General features: G+C 45.1%; 1 protein-coding gene across 2 annotated transcripts; it reads left to right on the top strand.

Moving 5' to 3' along the window:
• The first annotated feature begins 9,913 nt into the window (after positions 1–9,913).
• LOC133908922 (putative E3 ubiquitin-protein ligase RING1a) lies at positions 9,914–17,717 on the top strand. 2 transcript variants are annotated; one of them, XM_062351145.1, is made up of 10 exons: positions 9,914–10,314; positions 10,427–10,517; positions 14,221–14,279; positions 15,394–15,475; positions 15,616–15,736; positions 15,831–15,872; positions 15,990–16,520; positions 16,932–17,039; positions 17,142–17,342; positions 17,434–17,717. In XM_062351145.1, the coding sequence occupies exons 1-10, from the start codon at positions 10,143–10,145 to the stop codon at positions 17,464–17,466; spliced, it is 1,440 nt and encodes a 479-aa protein (XP_062207129.1). In that variant the 5' UTR covers positions 9,914–10,142; the 3' UTR covers positions 17,467–17,717. The 2 variants fall into 2 exon arrangements, with proteins under 2 accessions (XP_062207129.1, XP_062207128.1); XM_062351144.1 differs by lacking the exons at positions 9,914–10,314; positions 10,427–10,517 and adding exons at positions 12,495–12,943; positions 13,072–13,150.
• The last annotated feature ends 1,411 nt before the right edge of the window (positions 17,718–19,128 follow it).

The following is a 19,128-nucleotide window of genomic DNA, read 5'->3' as shown; positions in this document are numbered from 1 at the left end:
CTTTCTTAACTCATTGCCCCACATGTTATAGACTTATTTTCCTACCAAAGTTTGCCACAAGTGTTGTGGCCATTTTATTCGCCACAACCCACAAGTGTGACGACCATTTTGTTTGCCACAAGTGTGATGGACATTTTGTTTGCCACAATTTTTGTGGCAACCACAATTTACCTAACTTTAGTTGTGACGAGGCTCACACACTCTGTAAATGATGCAAGCCGCTATGAGAGTACCCATCGACATGCAGATACTACTAGTTCAATCACCTTCACAACATTACAAAGCAACCAAAAAAAACCAAAAAATCATGCCAAACACTAGACATTAAACATCAGATATGCAAATTCCACATCTCTTACCGAACTTCCTTTCATAAATCTAACATCAAGTGCGAGCCGAGTATCTAAGCAGCAACTATAAAAGCATCGCAATCACATAGCCAACGGATCAACAGGTGAAGCAAACATAAGCTTCTCACAACCGGAATGCGAAGCCAGGACCTCAATCACATCTAGGACATTCCGAAACAAACTAAAAACCCATGCCAAACACTAGAGATTCAACACTAGATTTGCAAATTTCACATTTCTTATCGACCTTCCCTACATATTTTAAATATAACATCGGATGAGAGTTCGAGTGTATAAGCATAAAATATAAAAGCATTACAATCACGTAGGAACCCGATCAACAAGTGTGGTACTACCAGAATGTGGAGCCGGCGGTTCGTGTTACACTATATCCCTCCCTACTCATGCGACAGACTCATGGACACACTATAGAGCTGACCGACAACAATAGGATATTCAACATCCTTTACATAGCAAAAACGAACCAGGAGATATTCTCGTTTCTATCTTTACCCTAACAAACTTGACATGTACTCTTTTGATTCACTTTGGGTTCGTTAGCCCATGTATCCCTCGTATAAGCTGTGCACGACTGATCAATGAATTATCGCGTATTCCAGCGAAACCTTCTATGCTTTCATGGTATCAGATGGATCGCTGAACATGCCCGTATTGCTTCCACCTCCTCTCCTAAAACTTCACCGATGCTCCTGCCGACGTTGAATAGCCTGTCACTAACAAAAGTGTTCTCAACACTTTGTGGATTGAATGAGAAATTTACGCATCTGCTATCTCTATTCAATGTTTAGTGTCCCTTCTCATCCTTCTTTGACGTGTGCTCCGCCCTATTACTTGAAGAAATCCTGATGAAAGTGGAAGTCACTCAGGTCATGGCATTACTTAGCACCACCACTAGCCCCAAGAGCTTCGGTGGTACCTCCTCCGGCGCGTTCACCGGGTCCAACTCCCGTGCATCCAATTAGGCTTCTTTTGGCTCTTCCAACAATTACAACAACTGTCGCCGCAATGGCGGCAACCGCGATGGCATCGGCGGGCAAAGTGGCCCGTCCAATGGCAGTGGTGGCTAGCCACAGTAGCCCTTCCTGTACAACCCTTGGACGGGAACTTTCCATGTTTGGTTTGTCTCTCTCTCTCATATTCCAAAGTCATATCCCTTGACACTTAGTGATCCCAACTGTACATGAGATCTCATTCCTAACCCACCCGGCGCGAATGTTGTGACTGTCACATGGATTTTAAGCCATAAACTCAACTCCGATGACTCCCTTGATCGCTACAAAGCCCGTTGGGTCCTTCGTGGTTTCACTTAGCATCCTAGCATTGATTTCTCAGAGACCTTTATTCTAGTTGTTAAACCAGCCACCACTCGCACTGTACTCACCATCACTCTCTGCAGTGATTGGCTGGTTCATCAACTCGATGTTAAAAATGTGTTCTTATATGACTCCCTCACTAAGGCAGTCTACTCACAGCAGGCCTCTGACTTTGTCGATCCAACTCATCCTAATCATGTATGTCGTCTTAATCAATCCGTTTATGGCGTTAAACAAGTGGCCCGTGGATGGTTCAGTAAGTTGGTCTCCCATATGCTCTATCTTGCTTCATGGAGTATAAATCAAACACCTGCATGTTCATTTACAAACAAGCATCAATGATGTCTATGTTGTCCTATATGTCGATGATATTATTCTCGCGGCCTCGACACCCTCTCTCCTCCAGGCTATGAGTTCACGATGATCCATATGGGTGCCTTGCATTTTTTCCTTGGCATGACCGTGACACATACACCTGATAGCATGTTCTTATCTCAACGTCACCATTTGGCAAAGATCCTTGATCTAGCCAACATGTCCTCATATCATCCTTGTGCCACTCCTATTGATACCAGGGCCAAACTGCCCGCATCAGAACCTTCTGCTGAGAATGCTACATAGTATTGCAACATTGCCAGTGCTTTGTAGTATCTCGTGTTCACAAGGGTGGACATTGCTTATGTGGTTCAGCAAGCGTGCCTTCACATGTGTGATCCTCAGGAGCCACACCTCAATTTGATCAAGAACATTCTTCAATATCTTACAGGTACTATGCCCTAGGTCTTACACTTGTACCGCACCACGTTGGATGCTCTTATTGCTTACTCAGATGCTGGCTAGGCCGGTTGCCCAGACACGCAAAAGTCCACCTTTGACTATGTGGTGTTCCTCGCTGATAGCCTCATATCATGGTCCTCAAAATGACAACACACCGGCTCACGCTCTAGTGCCAAGGCAGAGTACCATGTTATGGCCAACGTCGTTGCCGAGTCTTGTTGGCTGCAACAACTTCTCCACGAGCTACATCGCTCTCTTTGTCACACTATAGTGGTTTAGTGTTACAACATCTTGGCCATGTACCTCTCCAACAACCGTGTTCAGCACCAATGCAATAAGAACATTGAGATCGATCTACATTTTGTGTGGGAGCGCATTGGTCTTTGGGTCAAACGTGTCCTTCATGTTTCGACGACGTCTCGGTTCATTGATATCATCACCAAGGCTTGCCAGCATCGACATTCACAAAATTTTGCTCCAACCTGAGTGTGTGTGACGCTCCTGCTCTGGTGCGCATTTGCCCGATCTTTTGAAAGATAATATGATAAGTCGATTGATGGAGTTTCGACATTGATGATTCAAAAGCTCCAAACAAAACAGATCGAGAACCCTTGCAACCACTATACTACTAATCTGTGGTTATCAACCGTGCCAAGACGTGGTTGACCTCGTCAAGAAGGCTTTTCCTGCAAGCGAATAGAGAACACAAGCAAAAATAGGTAGATGCAATCTGAATATTGCTAATTACCAATGAAGTACGCGAGTTGGGGTTCTACAAATCGAACAAGCGGCGAAACTGTATAAAACAGAATAATCTAAACAAAATCTAAGCCTAAACTACAATGGCTACTGTGTATATATATGGGGGATGTGAGGAGGTTGACATAGGATTGTATAGCCATAGAAAGAGGGTACACAACCTAGACTCCGACCCCGACACGATTACAAGACCCAACTAGATCAAAAATAGTGGCACATCAACTTATTTCTTTGACTCTAACTAAACTATAAGGAATATTTGGTCAAGCTCATATCCATTAGAAATGACTCGTCGTAAGCTTTTCAGAATGTCCAAGATTGCCTAAAATGGACTTCGTAAGAGAGAGTTATGCCTGTTTTACTGGCGTGTTGTCCTATGTCTCGACCACGACCACAACTAGAGCTCAGTCTTGAGTCCGAGTAGACTTGTCCTTCGAGCGTTGGCATCCAGATAAGGTTGTGGTTCTTCTCCCACGTTCCTAAGCAATAAAATATCACAAGAATTTAGTAGGAATCCATCCAAGGAAGCATGAACAGCGAGAAACGAGTTCACCTGGTGGTCTAATTGTCGTGCACGTGCTCTCGTAATTGGATCTTGTATGATTTGAGGATTATTAGTGGTATTTATCGTATCTGAAGGAGCCATGGGCTCATCATGCTTCGACTACCAACGAACCAGAGGGGGGGGGGGTGGAGGGTGTTAGACTATATGCCTCCCTGCTCATGTGACGGGCTCATGGACGTGTTGCAGGGTTGACCGACAACAACAGGATATGCGACATCCTTTACACAGCAAGAACCAACCATGAGATATTTCTTGTTTCTATTTTTAGCCTAACAAACTTGGCATCTAATATTCTGATTTGATTTGGGTCTGTTAGCCCGTGTAACCCATATAAGCAATGTACAGCTCATCAATGAATTATTGCGTATTCTAGCCAAACCAGCTACTCTTTTAGTTCGATTGCCTCCACCGCATTTCGAATCAACCGAAACAAACCAGAAAATCATGCTGAGCACTAGAGATTCAACATCATGTGTACTCTTCTCGGCCTTTATATCAAGTGATAAACTTTAGAGGTGTTACACCTGTTTATATACCTGCTGTTTGGAAGCTGCATTTCCCTCCTAGAGTCCATTTCTTCCTTTGGTTATTATCTAAGAACATGCTGTTGACCAGACATAACTTAGGGAAGAGAAGAAATGTTGAGATAGATAGCTGTATTTTCTGTGAGGAAAAAGAATTTGTTCATCATTTGTTTTTTGAGTGTGTGGTTGATAAACAAATGTGGTCTTCATCTCTGAGGTAGTTGGTTTTTCAATGGGGATTAACTTTGAAGCTTGATTTTTCAATAGGGATTAACTTTGAAGCTGTGGCTGGTTTATGGTTAAGTAATAAAAAGTTTGGTACAGTCAAGATGCTCGGTTTTGCAGCCTTGTGGAGGCTGTGGAAACTAAGAAACTATTTGTGCTTTCAAAATGCTGTTTGGTTGAACATGGAGTTGATCTGGAAGAGAGTAATTCCTATGTTGAAAAACTGGAGACTACTGTGCCACACAAGATACTTAGATGTCTTCAACAAATGATATGCAAGATGGAGAGTTTGACTACAAGACTAGAAAGGTCTATGGGAAGATGAGGCGGGGAGAACATCTCAAGATGAAGAAACTCAAGCAAGAAGCTGTTTGAAGCTCGCCTGAACTAGAAGGGATGGATGTCTACAATTTCAACTTACTGGATATGGAACAGGGCAGATCGATCAGGTTTGTAACAATCAAGTAGAAGTAGTCAGGTCTGGTAGGAAAGCTAGATAAGTCCTTTCAATGCTTTGGCTAGTGTTATGTGTGGTGATGCTTTGTGAGCTGATGCTTTCTATATGGTTGTTTTGCCTTCACAATGCGGTATAAACCTGTTACGGCTAATTTGCAATGAAATGAGACTGGGGCGTGGTCCCTTAAACTCTAAAAAAATCAACACCATGTATGTAAATTCCACATCTACTTTTGACCCTCCCTGCATAAATCTACCGAAGTTAATCGAGCATCTAAATAGCATCCATAAGAGCGTCACAGTCACATAGGAACTGAATCAACAATCGAAAGAAGCATGGGTCGATTGAAGCGTCGTACCACCTATCCGAGTGGACCGCCCTCGGCCTCTCCATCGGATACCGCGACGGCAAGTCACCGCTGCGGCTGCTCCAGCTCCCACCGCCACCAATGCCGCTCGCCATCCGGATTGACTGCTGCTGCATCGACGGAGATGAGTACGGGGAAGATAGATATGCGGGGGCTATGGGGTGTGTTTGATTGATACAACTAGGTTTTGTATACCTGCATCTTATATTTTGTATGACGACATAGAAGTTATATACGTTGATTAAAAGAGTATTTGGTTGATTATATCTGAGGTTGTATGAACAGATGTAATAAATTAATTTTTTGTTTGGTTGACTGAATCCAACATCGTATGAGCAGATACAATAGTTAAGATCTTGATTGGTTAATGTAGAAGGATCTGTGATGTTCTAAGAGGGAAGTGAATTAGGACACTACAAAAACTAACCAACTTTAAAAAATTCACAAAATAAATATATATTAATTTCTATCTAAATGTGCTCTAGGTTTATCTAGTGTGTCTATTCTACCGCTCAAGATATTTGCAACCTATAACCAATCCTAGCAAACTACTTTAGGAAAGTAAATGCACAAAAATAGATTATAAGAATGTAAACGAGGAAGCGTAAAGACGATAGAGAAAACAAACTCAGCATAAAAGATTTTATCCCGTGGTATCAATGGCATGAATATCACCTGTAGACCACGTTTGAGCTCCATCAAGGATATACTCTCGGTCGTCAAGACTCTTCCGGTCACGACTCTTGAGTCACCAAGTCACAAAGATAAGGAATCAACTGGATGAGTCATCAAGCCACAAAGAAAAGGTCTCATCACTAGCCTATCTCCCGATCACTTGTCGTTGTCTTCACTTCAGAGCTTGAGCCACCAAGGCAAGGGTCTTCGCGCCCCCGTACATGTATCTTGCCGCCGCTCCACACTTAGTTGGAGGGTCAACACGCTTGAGCAACTCTGGCTCACGGTGCCAGCGAGTCACCAAGACTCCAAGGCACCAACGTATCACTCGGTATAAGCTAGGATCACTTCTTCATCCACTCTCTAGGCAAAAATCCCCTAGAAACACTATCTCTAGGCCTATAATCACTAATCACTCACTAAGCATGTGCTTAATTGCCTTGGATGATCACATTAAGCACTTTGGTGGATTGGATATCTTCTTAAGTGTCTTTGTGTTTCTCTGGACTCCAGCAGAATACCACACCTTCAAATGACTGAGTGAAGATGTATTTATAGCGTTAAACCTGCCAACTAGCTATTTTCCTAATAACTCAAAAAAGCTGTTAACAATGGATGATTTGGTGAGAATAGTAGTACTAACACCAGATCATCCGGTGAGTACATCTTCAGAAACTAGCCATTGAAATCCCATTCAAAGCCATCCTGAACACTGATACTTCGCCGAGATCTTCAACTCTATCATCAGACATTCAGGTGAGTTCACTTGAGCCAGACTTCTCCACTTCTTCTCTACAAGAAATACTCCGATTTGTTGATCTTCAGAGCACCGAACCTTCTAGTGCGTTGTTCTTCATTCTTCAACACTTACCGTCCTCTCTGCAAAAAATGATCTGGTGCTATGATCCGGTGTGAACATTCTAAGCATCGGACTATCTGGCTAGGTCTTCATCTTTCTTCTGCACTGGGAAATATTCCGATGCACTTCGTTCGATGTGCACAAGTCAAGCACTGTACTATCTGCTCAACTGTTCTCTATTCTTCAGCATAACACTCTTCTCGGGAAAAATTGTTTCGATGAACACACATGCTAATCACCGGACCTTCCGGTAAGATCTTCAACATTCTCTCCCCTTTTGTCAGAAATGCTCCAGTGAGTTCAACACACAGAGCATCGGACTATCCGATTTGAGCAATTCTCCATGGACTTCCCTAATTCAGTCAATCTTTGTTTCGGCTACGGTGACTTCTTTATTTATTACATCTATGAGATCTACCAAATTATATACTTGATAAATATGTTAGTCCAATGACTATGTTGTCATTAATCATAATCACAATCATAGCCTAATAAGGTTATTTTCGCTATAATTACTCGTATAAAGATGTTTTTGTGACACTGACGAGTAGGTCTACTTGCATGAGCGGATATAGAGCCTGCGTCTACTCATCCAGATGATTCTCAAATAGGCTAAGACTATACATTTTGTATGAATAAATATAAACAGAAACAATAGATACAGACAACAAACATATTTCTTTTTAAGATTATACATATCTTCTCATACTAGCTGATGCTCATTTAGTAACCAAATAGACCTATGAGTTCTAAGATGGGGGAAAACCTCGTTGGGCTCCTGTTGCCGTTTGCAATTTGCAGCGTGATTTTGTGGGACCCGCTAGACCTCGTGGCATGTCGTTGGTGACTCTGTAGAATTGATGTCTAGCTGCAAGGAGTGGTTTGACTATGAGTAGGGGTTTCCAGGTCCTAGGGGGGGTGTGATTCTTCTTCAGGGGATGAGGATCTCCTGACTTCACTGCTAGTCACTGACGTATGGGGCCGGACCCACATGTTAGTGATGAAATCATGACGATGTTGAGTCAGGGGATCTTGATCCTTCTTCACGGGGTGTGATGCTTCTTGTAGCAAATCTCAATCTATGTACGGTTGTAATATTTCTACAACCTGCTTTGGTAGAAACAATGACTCTACCTTTTGAGGTTTAGAATTTAGTGTAATTTCTCATATGTAACTAGCTAAAACTTAAATCTCTGATATGTTATTAGACCACATACGTCAGTGACTACGATAACCTTACGCGTCATTGATACACAATGTCATATCAGGGATTTATGAGTTTTACTAGTGGCATATAAGAAATTGCCCCTTGGGATTTTGATTGCATCGATGCTTAGTTATGTCTATGACGTATGTCAAGAGTTAAGAGTGTGATGCTTGTTGTTTCATAGTCACAGCAATAGTTTTAGGCAGATTTAATTTGATTTTTTCTCATTTGATAGTTGAACAGTGATGGCAGAGAAAAGGATGTAGACGAGTTTCACGTCCATTGCTATGGGTCGCGTATTTGCAGTGTAGATGTGCATGGAGAAAGAAAGGAGGTAGATGGAATTAGAAGTGGCGAAGCGAGACAACGAAGGAAAAAGTCCACGCAAAACAACATGTCCATTGATATGAGTTGAGTATTTACGGTTTAGACGTGCATGAAGAAAGCATGGAGGTACATGAAGGAGTTAGAAGTGTCGAGCGAAGCAACAGAGAAAAAGGCGCGATGCAAAACAGCCCTAAGGCCAACTCTAGCAGAGCCGTCAAATTTGCAGGTTCGGGTGCAACTGTAGCAGTACTGTAGCATCTCCGGTGGAATCGGTGCCCAATGCTACAGTGCGCATGATGGCGTCCCTTCCTTTACTTTCCACGAGGCTAAAGAGCGACACGTAACATGGTGATTAATAGTTTGGCGCCTAATGTATTTAAGAAGGTAATTGCCGCCGACTTTCGTCACGTATCTTCCTGTTGTGGCAGAAGCGATCTATGTTAAGAATTGTGATCAATTAGCACATCTGCCAAATTACAATTATTTGTTTATATATGTTGCCAAATTACACCCATTTATTTTGTATATAAACACCACTAATCAACGAAACAATCAATCGATTCACTCAGCTACCCTAGTGGACCCCACCTTGAGAGACAAATTGTCAATATATCGCCCCTACTTTTCCATAATTCAATGGCCTGTTAACTTATATATATTTTTCATCTTTACCCAGCTATGCACCATGTGTCGATAGCAACGTCAATGCTGCACGTAGAAGCGCTCGTTTGTCTATCGAATTGGCAAAAACCATAGAAGTCTTTCATATTTGTTTATTTCTCGATGGATGCACGATGATTTTCTCTCATTGCTTTGTAGAAGCGTGAGCCTTTTCAAAGTTATATTTTTCATAAAACCTTTCCTAACACCGTTATCCAACGAAATGAGAGGATGCAATTTTCTGGGTGGGCAGCCGAATCCTTTCTTAGAACTGGCCCCAACCTTTTTTTTGAGAGGAATGATCCCAACCCAATTGGTCCAATACTGCTTAAAGAAACCCCTATTCGGCCCACTAGAAGACCCAACCACTCAGTCCTGGGCCAGATCTACTACATCACTAGCCAGTACCTAGTTCTGGTCCATTGAGTACCCACAACAAAGAACTGATCACAGAGGGCCCAGAATCTCAGGTCCCCATAGCAGAAATGGTATCATACACGGCTCCTTTTTTGGGGGGACGACCCAGCGGTTCATCACAGGATATAACAATCTTGGCCGCCACGCCGAAGAATTCCAAATCAAATCTAGCTTTTCAAAAACCGGAACTAGATCGCAACCGTACACCCAATCACCGCCTCACGTGACTAATCACGGCCGGAGAAATGCCGCCGCGCGGAGTCGCAGTCGCAGCCCAGCCCAGCCCAGCCCCGGAAACACAGGCAGCGCAGGCGGCGGCCGCCGGCCTGCCCGTCCCGTGCGTCGCTCGGCTCCTCGCCCGTCTCTCGCCCGCGCGATCGTCGAATCCAGTCAGAGCACAAGCGAGCGCCCACACATAAGCACAACGCGAACGCCTCGCGTCCCATCTCACTTTTTTCCCGTCCTTTCTGCCTCCCCCTGTGCCTGTGCCTCTGCCTCCGTTCCGCAGTTCCACCCACCTCCTCACGCAGTCACGCTCTCCTCCCTCTCCACGAAACCACCGCCCCCTCCCCCCAACGCCTCGCGAGAGTACGCCGCCAGCCGCCGCGAGAATCCGGTGGGCGGTCGCCTGGACGCGAAATGCCCGCCCAGAAGTGCCCGCTTCCGTGGCCCGCCTCCGACGACTCCGACGGCCGCGACGCAGTGCGCCACGCCGCCGCCACCCGCGGCGGGGGTGGAGGCTCACGTGAGACGGATGGGGAGGCCCCCGCTCGTCAGGGGAGCGCAGCGCAGCGGGAGACTCGCGACGGTGGTGAGATGAACGACGCCGTGACGCCTCTGTCTCTCGATGCACGCATCGCGTTCGATGCCCTGGGTCGTGGATGTGCCTTAGAGGTTTCGTCTATGTTTGGGTGGTTTCACAGATCCCGACGACGTCGAGGGTAGCGGCGGCGGAGGAGGAGACGGAAGCAACTGCGACTTGTCCTTGTCCCTGAGCGCCGGCAGCATGGACGAGTAAGCCTTCCTCCCTGGCTCCCTCCACCCTCCTGTCGTCTCTCACCTTGTCCCACCTCTCTCGGGTCGTCTCGTGTGGCCATCGAGGCGATCCGACGACCTTGTCGCCGCCTCGTGTCTCGTGTGCTAGCCGCAAGCTCCAGTTCGGAATTGCTGCACGCTGGCCTCCGGCAAGGCACGTGCCCGAGCCAGTGAACTCAGGGGACGGTGGTACAACGATGTGCTCGACGATTGCTTCGTTCTGATGTTTGTATTTGGTCTGTGGTCAGTGGCCTGATAGAAACATTGAACGCCTCGTCGGGCTTTCGGTGGCGTGCATGGTTCCGCCATGGTGAGTGTTTTCATGGGGACGGCACGGCCGTGGCTGCCGTGAATAGGAGCAGCATCGATCCTTAGCCATTGTTTCTCTGATGCTGCCATGGCGTAGCCGCCGTGGGCGAGTATCTGCTTGTCCGTCGAGCTTACGTCGGTCTACCAGGTTCCCTCTACACAGGCAGGCGGCTGTGAAAAACGCAAGAGCTTGATATTTTCCTGCGCCATTAATTTGTGGGTTATCAATTTGAGTTTCTAGTTTATGACCTCTGTTAGAAGAAGCTTCTAGAGTTTGGATTCTTACTCAGATTCTCAAGCCTTTTATGTTCCTTTCCTCTTGCAACTCTATGCACCGTGGACTAAAATTCAGTGTTTAATTTAAGTCGAAGCATGAGGGCTACATGCTTAAAGCTATGCAACTAGCAACGTTCTACCAATCACAAGATACAACTAGCAAAAACTAAAGAAATTAGCATGTCGTTATCAGCCAACCTTACAGTAGCTTAATGATGAACTGAAGGTTTGCAATGGGAAACTACAATTTGATCGCCCTAGAGACCTCTATGCATCACCACTTGATAAACCAGAAGTTTCAACGCCTCCAGGAGTAGAGTTGTGAGCGTGTGTCAGTTAGTGCCGCGCGTCTTCTGAAACGTTGTTTGTTGGCGTGCCTAGCTTCTTCGGGAAAAGGAAATATTTTATGGTTCCAGTGCAAATGACTTGTGCATGCCCTTTCTTTCTTCTTCGATAAAATAGCGTGCATTCCATCGTAGGAACCCTGGTTTGAAGTTTGGTTCGACTGAACTAGTAGCCCTTTTGTTATGTTGCTTTACTACGTCGGTGGCTTGTACAGTTCCACTTACCACTATGGCTAGTTGTTAGATCTTTTATCCTGCAGCATCAAAATTGGCTAGTCCCCTGTTCCAAGCTACACGAGCTGAATACTCTACGTCGTGTTTCCTCTTTGGATGATTTCCTTTCCATTGTGCTCTACAAGCTGACGAACAGAGATCGATTTATCAACGGGTCATTGAAGATATGATCTACTGGACTGATCTCCGCCAGCCGCTGGGAGAGGGTTGGCAGAGTGCCAGCAGTCGGCAGGGCGAACAATGAAGATTGGTTACGCCAGCTGCCTGACCCGCGCGGTGAGGGAGGCGAAGGCAAGCCCTCTTGTGGGTTCTAACTTTCTAAGCAGCTTGCAGACGTCGGTATAAGCCGGCGGCCAGCAGTGGTGTGACACGGGCTGCACGCAGCAGCGGGGAGCTGGAAACGTCGACGCCTCAGCTCGGCAAACAAAACGCACGAAATCAACGACGCAGCAGGGGCCGGCCTCACTCGTCTTCTGCAATCTCAGTCCCAATCTGAAACAAGAACACCTGTGTGTTCTCACTCACGTGACTCCTGTTCCGTGATAAACCTGTACGAGATCCAGCGCCGAGCGGTATGGAAGTACAGCCCTCGGCTTCCTCAGTATGCAGAATCGGAGTTAGAACCCAGGAACGCCGAACGCTGCAGGCGCCAGGCGACGTGAGGCGGCCTTGACGCCTCTGCATGTCCCCTGGCTGCGTCGTTTGCTGCCTCGCCCCTGGTCTCTCGCGCGACTTCCTAAGCCAGTCAGAGCGGAAGTAGCAGGCGCCGGCCCCCACCCGCAGGCAGGCAGATAGACCCAAGCACCCAACCCACCACAACACGAACACCTCTCCTCTCGCGAGCCCCTTCTTTATTTTCCTCTTTCTCTCCGCCTCCCTTCCAGCTCCCGTACCCACCTGGCCACCTCCAACCTCTCCATATACTAACCCTCCTCCCCCTCTTCCTCCCCGTCGACCACACCGCCTCCCCTCCCAAGCCCCTGACGCCTCGCGAGGGTGGCAACCACCGCCTCGCCGGAATCCGGGAGCGGAGATCCTACGGGCAAAAGGCAAGAATGCCCGCGCAGAAGCGCCGGCTCCCGTCTCCGTCTTCGAAACCCCGCGAGCACGTCGCGGCTCCCGGCGCTGCCGCCGGCGGGGGAGGCGTAGGAGAAGGAGGAGGAGGACTCCGGCCGCTGCCGAGCGGGGGCGCCGCCAAGCGGAGGTTGACTGACCCGAAGCCGCAGCGCGAACTCGAAGACGGTAAGCTTGACCACGGCATCGAGGCCGGCCTCTCGTCTCTCCCTCTCGCGATGTGCGTGCATGTCGCGCTCCGTGTCCCCGCGTGGATACGGCTAAGAGGTTTGTGTGCGCTTCGGTGGGTTTGGCAGATTCGGACGCGGAGGATGGCGGCGGCGGCCCTGACGGCGACAGCGAGTCCTCGCAGAGCGACGACGGCGGCAACGACGAGTGAGCTTTTCCTTCCCTCCCCTGCGCGCTCCCTCCGACCCCATCCGGTCTCGTGATTCCTCGACTGTTATCTATGCGATATGGCTTGTGCCCACCTCGCGGTGCCATGCCTCGTGCACCTCGCCCTCCGGTTCTTTGTGATCCGACTCCCGAGTCCGCCGGTGACTCATTCGAGGTGGTGCCTGCCGGAACCGGTGGGCTCGGTGGTTGTCGGTAGGCATGGTTGCTTCGTTCTTGTGGTCGGGTCGCGTCTATGCAACGCACCGATCGCCGCGCGGACATGGGATGATGTACATCATGCGTGGGCGAGCTAGGCATGCGACCTCCTCTGTACTATGCATGCTTCAGTCATGTTGCATGCCATGGCCGTGACGGGGGTTGTCAGCCTGCCGGGGACTAGGCGCTGTCAGTCTCGGGTGTGCAAGCTACCTGTTTGTGTTGTATTGGTGTGCTAGAATCACCGCTTTCATTTGAAGTTCTGAACTGCTCTGTCTGTCGCGGTTTTAGCTTACATTGGAAGAGTTATCAGCTTCGTTTCTATTATTCTTATTCGACGACTGTATATTGATAACTTGTCATAGTTTTTTAGTTTCTGTTATGAAATTGCTGTTTCCCTGGCCTAGACGATTCTTGTTGCTGTTTTCTTAGGTGTTCGAACTCTGTTTGGTGTAGAGGCTTTCTATTTCCTTGTGATTTTTTCTATTTATTTCATATACATAATTCTTTGTTAGATCTATGCCAGATGATATTGTAAGCAAGCCTTTACTAGGAGACCTCCTGGATAGTTAAATACTTAAATATGCCCAAATATTAAGCTGTAGTTAAATATTGAACTTATGTCTCCTTTATGTGATCATTGTGTGGTGTCATACAATGGCTATATCTTTTCGGTCTCAAAAGAAAAGAAAAAAGGAACATCTAAATTTGGAAGCAAATGCTACGTTTCTTTATACTGACCTGCATATCTCACTGCACTACATAGATTCAAGATCATTATTTAGGTTCATTGACGTTGGAAGATTAGATGTTTAACATTGTCTGAAGCTTATATGAACTGTTTTCTTGCTCAGGTTTATACTAGTGAAATTAGCAGAAATACGGAAGGAGGTCCAATGTCCTATCTGTTTAGGTGAGAATATTCTTTCTCAATTTGCTTAGAGATTTTGATGTTATATTGTTCTTCAGATTTCTCGCTTGAAAGTTGAAACCTGGACATGGTAAATGATGTATCCCTTATGCTTATATATATGTCTGCACTTCTTTTACTGCATTATTTAACCTAGCATATTAAAAAACCTGCTTGTTTCATTCATGCAATTATGTATTATTTTGTGCGCCTAGTAAATGGTGACCTGCAAGCTATTATTGATAAGATTCTAGGCTATTTATTGCCATCACTTAGCTGTTCCATCTATTTGTCAGTGCACTGGAGGCATCTCAAATAGATAAATAAATAAAAAGGCACTGGATGCATGTCTTTTGTAATTGTCTGATGTTCTTCTCAATTATCCCCTGTTATAATCGCTTTACGAACTTAATGTTCCTAGGTAACTTGCATTTTGCGCTATGAAGGATAATTGTGAGCTTGCACTATATTTATTTCATTTGGTGTAGTACGTAGCATGGTTATTTTTACTCATTCCTCATCAGTAGGATTTTTTTTTTATGTTTTCTTATTGAAGCATTTATATTCAAGGAACTATGGGCCTACATTGAACTGTCGGCATTAGCTGTCTGTCTGGAGAATTTCATCCTCCAGCGTTTAGCATGATGATATGACTTCATCTCATCATACATGCTTCATTGTTTTGGTGGATTGTGCCAAATGTAAATCATACTGTTTGGTTAGATGGGCACCCCTTTCTCACCCTCATTGTAATATTTCGTATCCACTGTGGCTGTACTCCTGCTGATTCTGGACTCGGTTCATCTCTAATTTATCTAGTATGGGGCAGCTATCATGTGTCACATCCAGTATTATTTCGTATCCAGTTATAAACCATATGATGCTGTTTATCACCTCTTCATTTTACAAAACTTGCTATATCGGTTATATCAATCTAAGCTAAATAATGTCTTGGACGAAACTTGAGCAAATCCAAGTAGAAAATCTGTTTTTTACCAGCTGCAGTAATTTACAAGTTTAAAGATTGAGAATTTTTGTTGTTTGACTTGCATCGTTTTCTGTCAGATGGCAATATACTAATATAGCATGTGAAACATCTAATCCTTCTAATTTGCAGGCATTATCCGGAAGACAAGGACAGTTATGGAATGTTTGCACCGGTTCTGTAGAGATTGCATCGATAAATCTATGCGGCTAGGGTATAATGCCAGACGTCATTTTTCTACAGTCTTGTTGCAGTATCAATATTTTGAACATGTGATTTGCGGACTAATATTGTTTCTAAATCATAAAATAGTGTTATTTATTTGACAATACAAATAATGCTCTGATTTTGCAGAAATAATGAATGCCCAGCATGTCGCACTCATTGTGCAAGCAGACGTTCTTTAAGGGATGATCCTAATTATGATGCGCTGATTGCAGCCTTATATCCAGATATTGATAAGTACGAGGAAGAGGTGACGTTTATGTGCCCATCATCATTTAGTTGTTTGTTTTAACAGCCTCATTTAGCTCTTCCATACAGTGTTTCTGATGTACTTGACACTGCAGGAACTTGCTTTCGGTGAAGAGGAGAAGACTAGGAATAAAAAGGTGAGCCCATCTGTTTTGCAATACCAGCACTGTATTGCTTATGCAATATTTATTTTCCTTTTTATCTTATATTTACTATCAACTTGAATGCACCATTGTCTTTCTTTTTCTTTAAAGATTCAAGAAACCATCGAGGGAACATCTCGAAGACAGACCGAGGCAATTGGTAAGAAGCGTACCACGGCAAAAGCTACTGCCACTGACTTTGCAAGGAAGTACAAGAGAAATATGCGAACACGGGGGAGGGGTAAAACCATTGCTCCTGATATTGCCCCTACTGGCTCTGATGATGAGGATAGAGAAGAAGAAAATGCCAATGATGCCACCAAAGAGCTGTCTTCTGCTGATGATCGTTCTCCAGATTTAAGGCAGAAAAGATGTAGGAAGAGGTCTGCATCGCAAGCTTCACCTGCTAGAACCATTGGCAGTGGTGAACACGGCTTTGAGGAGAACGATGATTTAGTTAATGCAAAAGAAATTTTGGCCACCTCTCCGCTGCGGGGAGAGATGCTTGCATGGGGCAAAAATGGTACACGGAGCCAAACTCGACATGGAAGTTCTGCTGGTTCAAATGGCAGGATGGCAAAGGGTGGACGCATTGCAAAGTTGGTGGATCACCTTCGTACTACTGATGAAATGGATAAGGAGGTATTTTAGAACTTTATATGCAATCAGAACGAGGATTTCGTTTTGTATTTATGTTCTTTTGGACATTTTTTTTTCATAGTTATACTCTTGAAATTCTGAAATTTAGGAATTACTTATAATCTGAAAACTGTTTGGGAAAGCCATGCTTCAAAAAGTGAAAAAAAATTAGGTTTCATTGGTCATTCCAATGTTTCGATAGTGTTGCTGGTCTGTTGCAGTTTTTTTTCTCTTCAAGGGAAACAATCTGAAGGAGTGAAGGGGTTGCTGGCCATATGTCAGCAGATGCTTAACTCTACTATGTGCATCTTTCAATGTTTCAGTAGTTCTGTCCAGCTGAGCTTAACCTGAACCTGAACCTGTACAAGGAGCGTGTGTCAGGTCGGCTGAAGTTTTCATATTTCTGTTTTGCAGTTCTACTTGTATATTGTTCTCCTTCCTCTCAATGGACAGAGCATACCTAACTTGGAAAAGCCCTATCTAAGTTGTCGACCAACCTTGTCCATTCGACATCTTGTACAGGTGATTGCTTGCCTCAACATATATCGTGCTTAGTTTGGAACAATCCTAGTTTACTCAATTGGACCCGAATAACCAAAGGCTGTGAAATTTGTATGTTTTCAGTTCATTGCTCTTCAGTTGTCTCGGCGAGTTGAAGAACTTGAGATATACATAAGGATGGACCGCCACCATGGAAGTGTTTCCTCGAAGGGTTCCATTACAGGTGAGGCAGTACTGCGTCCATTTGATGGCTTGGAAAGGTTGAGGGAAGATAAACTTCTTTCGGAGCTTTACCCTTCATTTACCTCTAGTAGCGGCGATCTGGTAAGACCCAGTCTTGAAATAAGTTTACTGTCATATATGCTTGCTCATTATTGCTATCCCATAATACTGCACTTTTGCCTTTAATCGCCAGGAGTTATTGTATGCTTTGAAAACTCAAGACTAGATTAATTTTGATCTCTAGCTATCAATTTGTGAGGAAACTTTGCTGCAAGTGAGGGCTGCATCTGGTGAACAGCTGTATGTAAAAAGTAGCCAATGTGCAAAAATGGTGAAGGTTTTTTCTCATGAGTTCCTTTTAGTCCGGTTTACCATCTTTGTAATATATAATGAACTGGTCAGCGAAAGTCCTCAGTCGGCGAATCAAACTACCTCCTATTTGCTATTCATTTATACTATTCGGTGGGATTATGTGAAGTTGGAAGCTGGCTATGACCAAATCGATCGTTGTTTCCTTGTTCAAGCTTATGTTTGGTAGAGTTCTCTCTGATTTAAATTTTTTGTGAAGAGTGATTTTGCGGATAGTTATTATCTGAGGGAGTGATTCTGTGGTTAAAAGTGATTTTATAGTGAATTTTTATAATAAATTATATAGAGGAAGTGATTATGTGCGAAAATTGGATCAGAGAAGAGAGTTGTTTTTTTTTCACTTTTTCAGCTTTTAATTTATTTTAAAGAATCCCTCTCACGGATTTTACTTAGTGAGTTAAAAATTAAAAGTTGTTGTTTAGCAGAACTTTTTTTAATTTGGAAGGTACTCTGAAAGTTCTGTCAAACAAAAACAAATCCTCAGTCTGCCATTATCACTTCTCAGCTTGCTGTTAACACGCCACTATAGTTTGTTCTGGTTCAGAAACCAGTGGATTTTGAGTTGCTTGCGCAATTGAACGTACAAGGGCGAACTGTGGCCCTTCCCCGAATATGATACAAGGCTGTACAAACAAGCACTAGGGATCACTTAGGCTCTACCGGATAGAATTGATATATTTTTTTCTGCCAGTTTTTTCTATCCTCTGCCGTCCCGCTCCAACAACTCTGCATGACTTAACAACATATTGTAAAGTCATTTCCCTGAAAAAATAACATATTGCAAATTCATTCCAATGCTAACTCTGCTATATTTTTACACAAACAACATGACCATGTGAAAGAAAAAAGTTTGCAAACCTTCTTTTCTGTGGGCACACACTGTATGCGAACTTTAATTAGGACCAACAAGCATGCACAAAAAATTATCGAAGCGGCAGATGGATCATGAATGCATAAACATCCACCGTAACCAGGACGAAGATGCAAAAAGATTTGATTGCTCAGACGACAGGATCTTGTGCAGTGGCATCATTGTACTCTCCGGCATCATTGGTTCTAGAGGAGGAAGAGGGGCGCTCCAGGACGCCGGCAGGGATGATCAGCGCCCACAGATGGCCCATGAAGTCCCCTCCGGCCGCAAGCGTCTGCGCATGGACGTCGGCGTTGCTCGACGGTGCCCTGTCGTAGATTCTGCCTGAGCTCACTTCCGAGCTTGGCCCCCATCCCCAAGATGGTCAACTCGCTGCACTGTCAGCTCCAGCAGCTTCACGCACCTGCCTCTCACGGTGTCACACCCGGCGAGGTACACCCGGGCCTCCACGACCACCGTGGCGAAGATCCGCCGCGTGTCGTACTGTAGCCCGGTAGCGTGTCCAGAACGAACGCCAGCATGTAAGCGCAGTGATCCAACAGGCTCTTGACGACGAGACGGTCGCTGGTGAGCGGCATCTGCGGCAGCGTCGTGATCTCGCAGATGGTCCTCCCGATGTGCCACATGACAATCGTGTGGATGTGTGTG

This window comes from Phragmites australis, chromosome 2, assembly GCF_958298935.1.
Source record: "Phragmites australis chromosome 2, lpPhrAust1.1, whole genome shotgun sequence".
Lineage (NCBI taxonomy): Eukaryota > Viridiplantae > Streptophyta > Magnoliopsida > Poales > Poaceae > Phragmites > Phragmites australis.
This window is presented reverse-complemented; position numbering and strand designations above follow the sequence as displayed.

What these genes read in the sequence shown, in the direction of transcription:
- LOC133908922 (XM_062351144.1), top strand. Translation starts at nt 12,757, where the DNA reads ATGCCCGCGCAGAAGCGCCGGCTCCCGTCTCCGTCTTCGAAACCCCGC. An exon ending in GATAAATCTATGCGGCTAGG is followed by an intron (nt 15,476 to 15,615) that starts GTATAATGCCAG and finishes CTGATTTTGCAG; the next exon opens with AAATAATGAATGCCCAGCAT. An exon ending in AGAAGACTAGGAATAAAAAG is followed by an intron (nt 15,873 to 15,989) that starts GTGAGCCCATCT and finishes TTTTCTTTAAAG; the next exon opens with ATTCAAGAAACCATCGAGGG.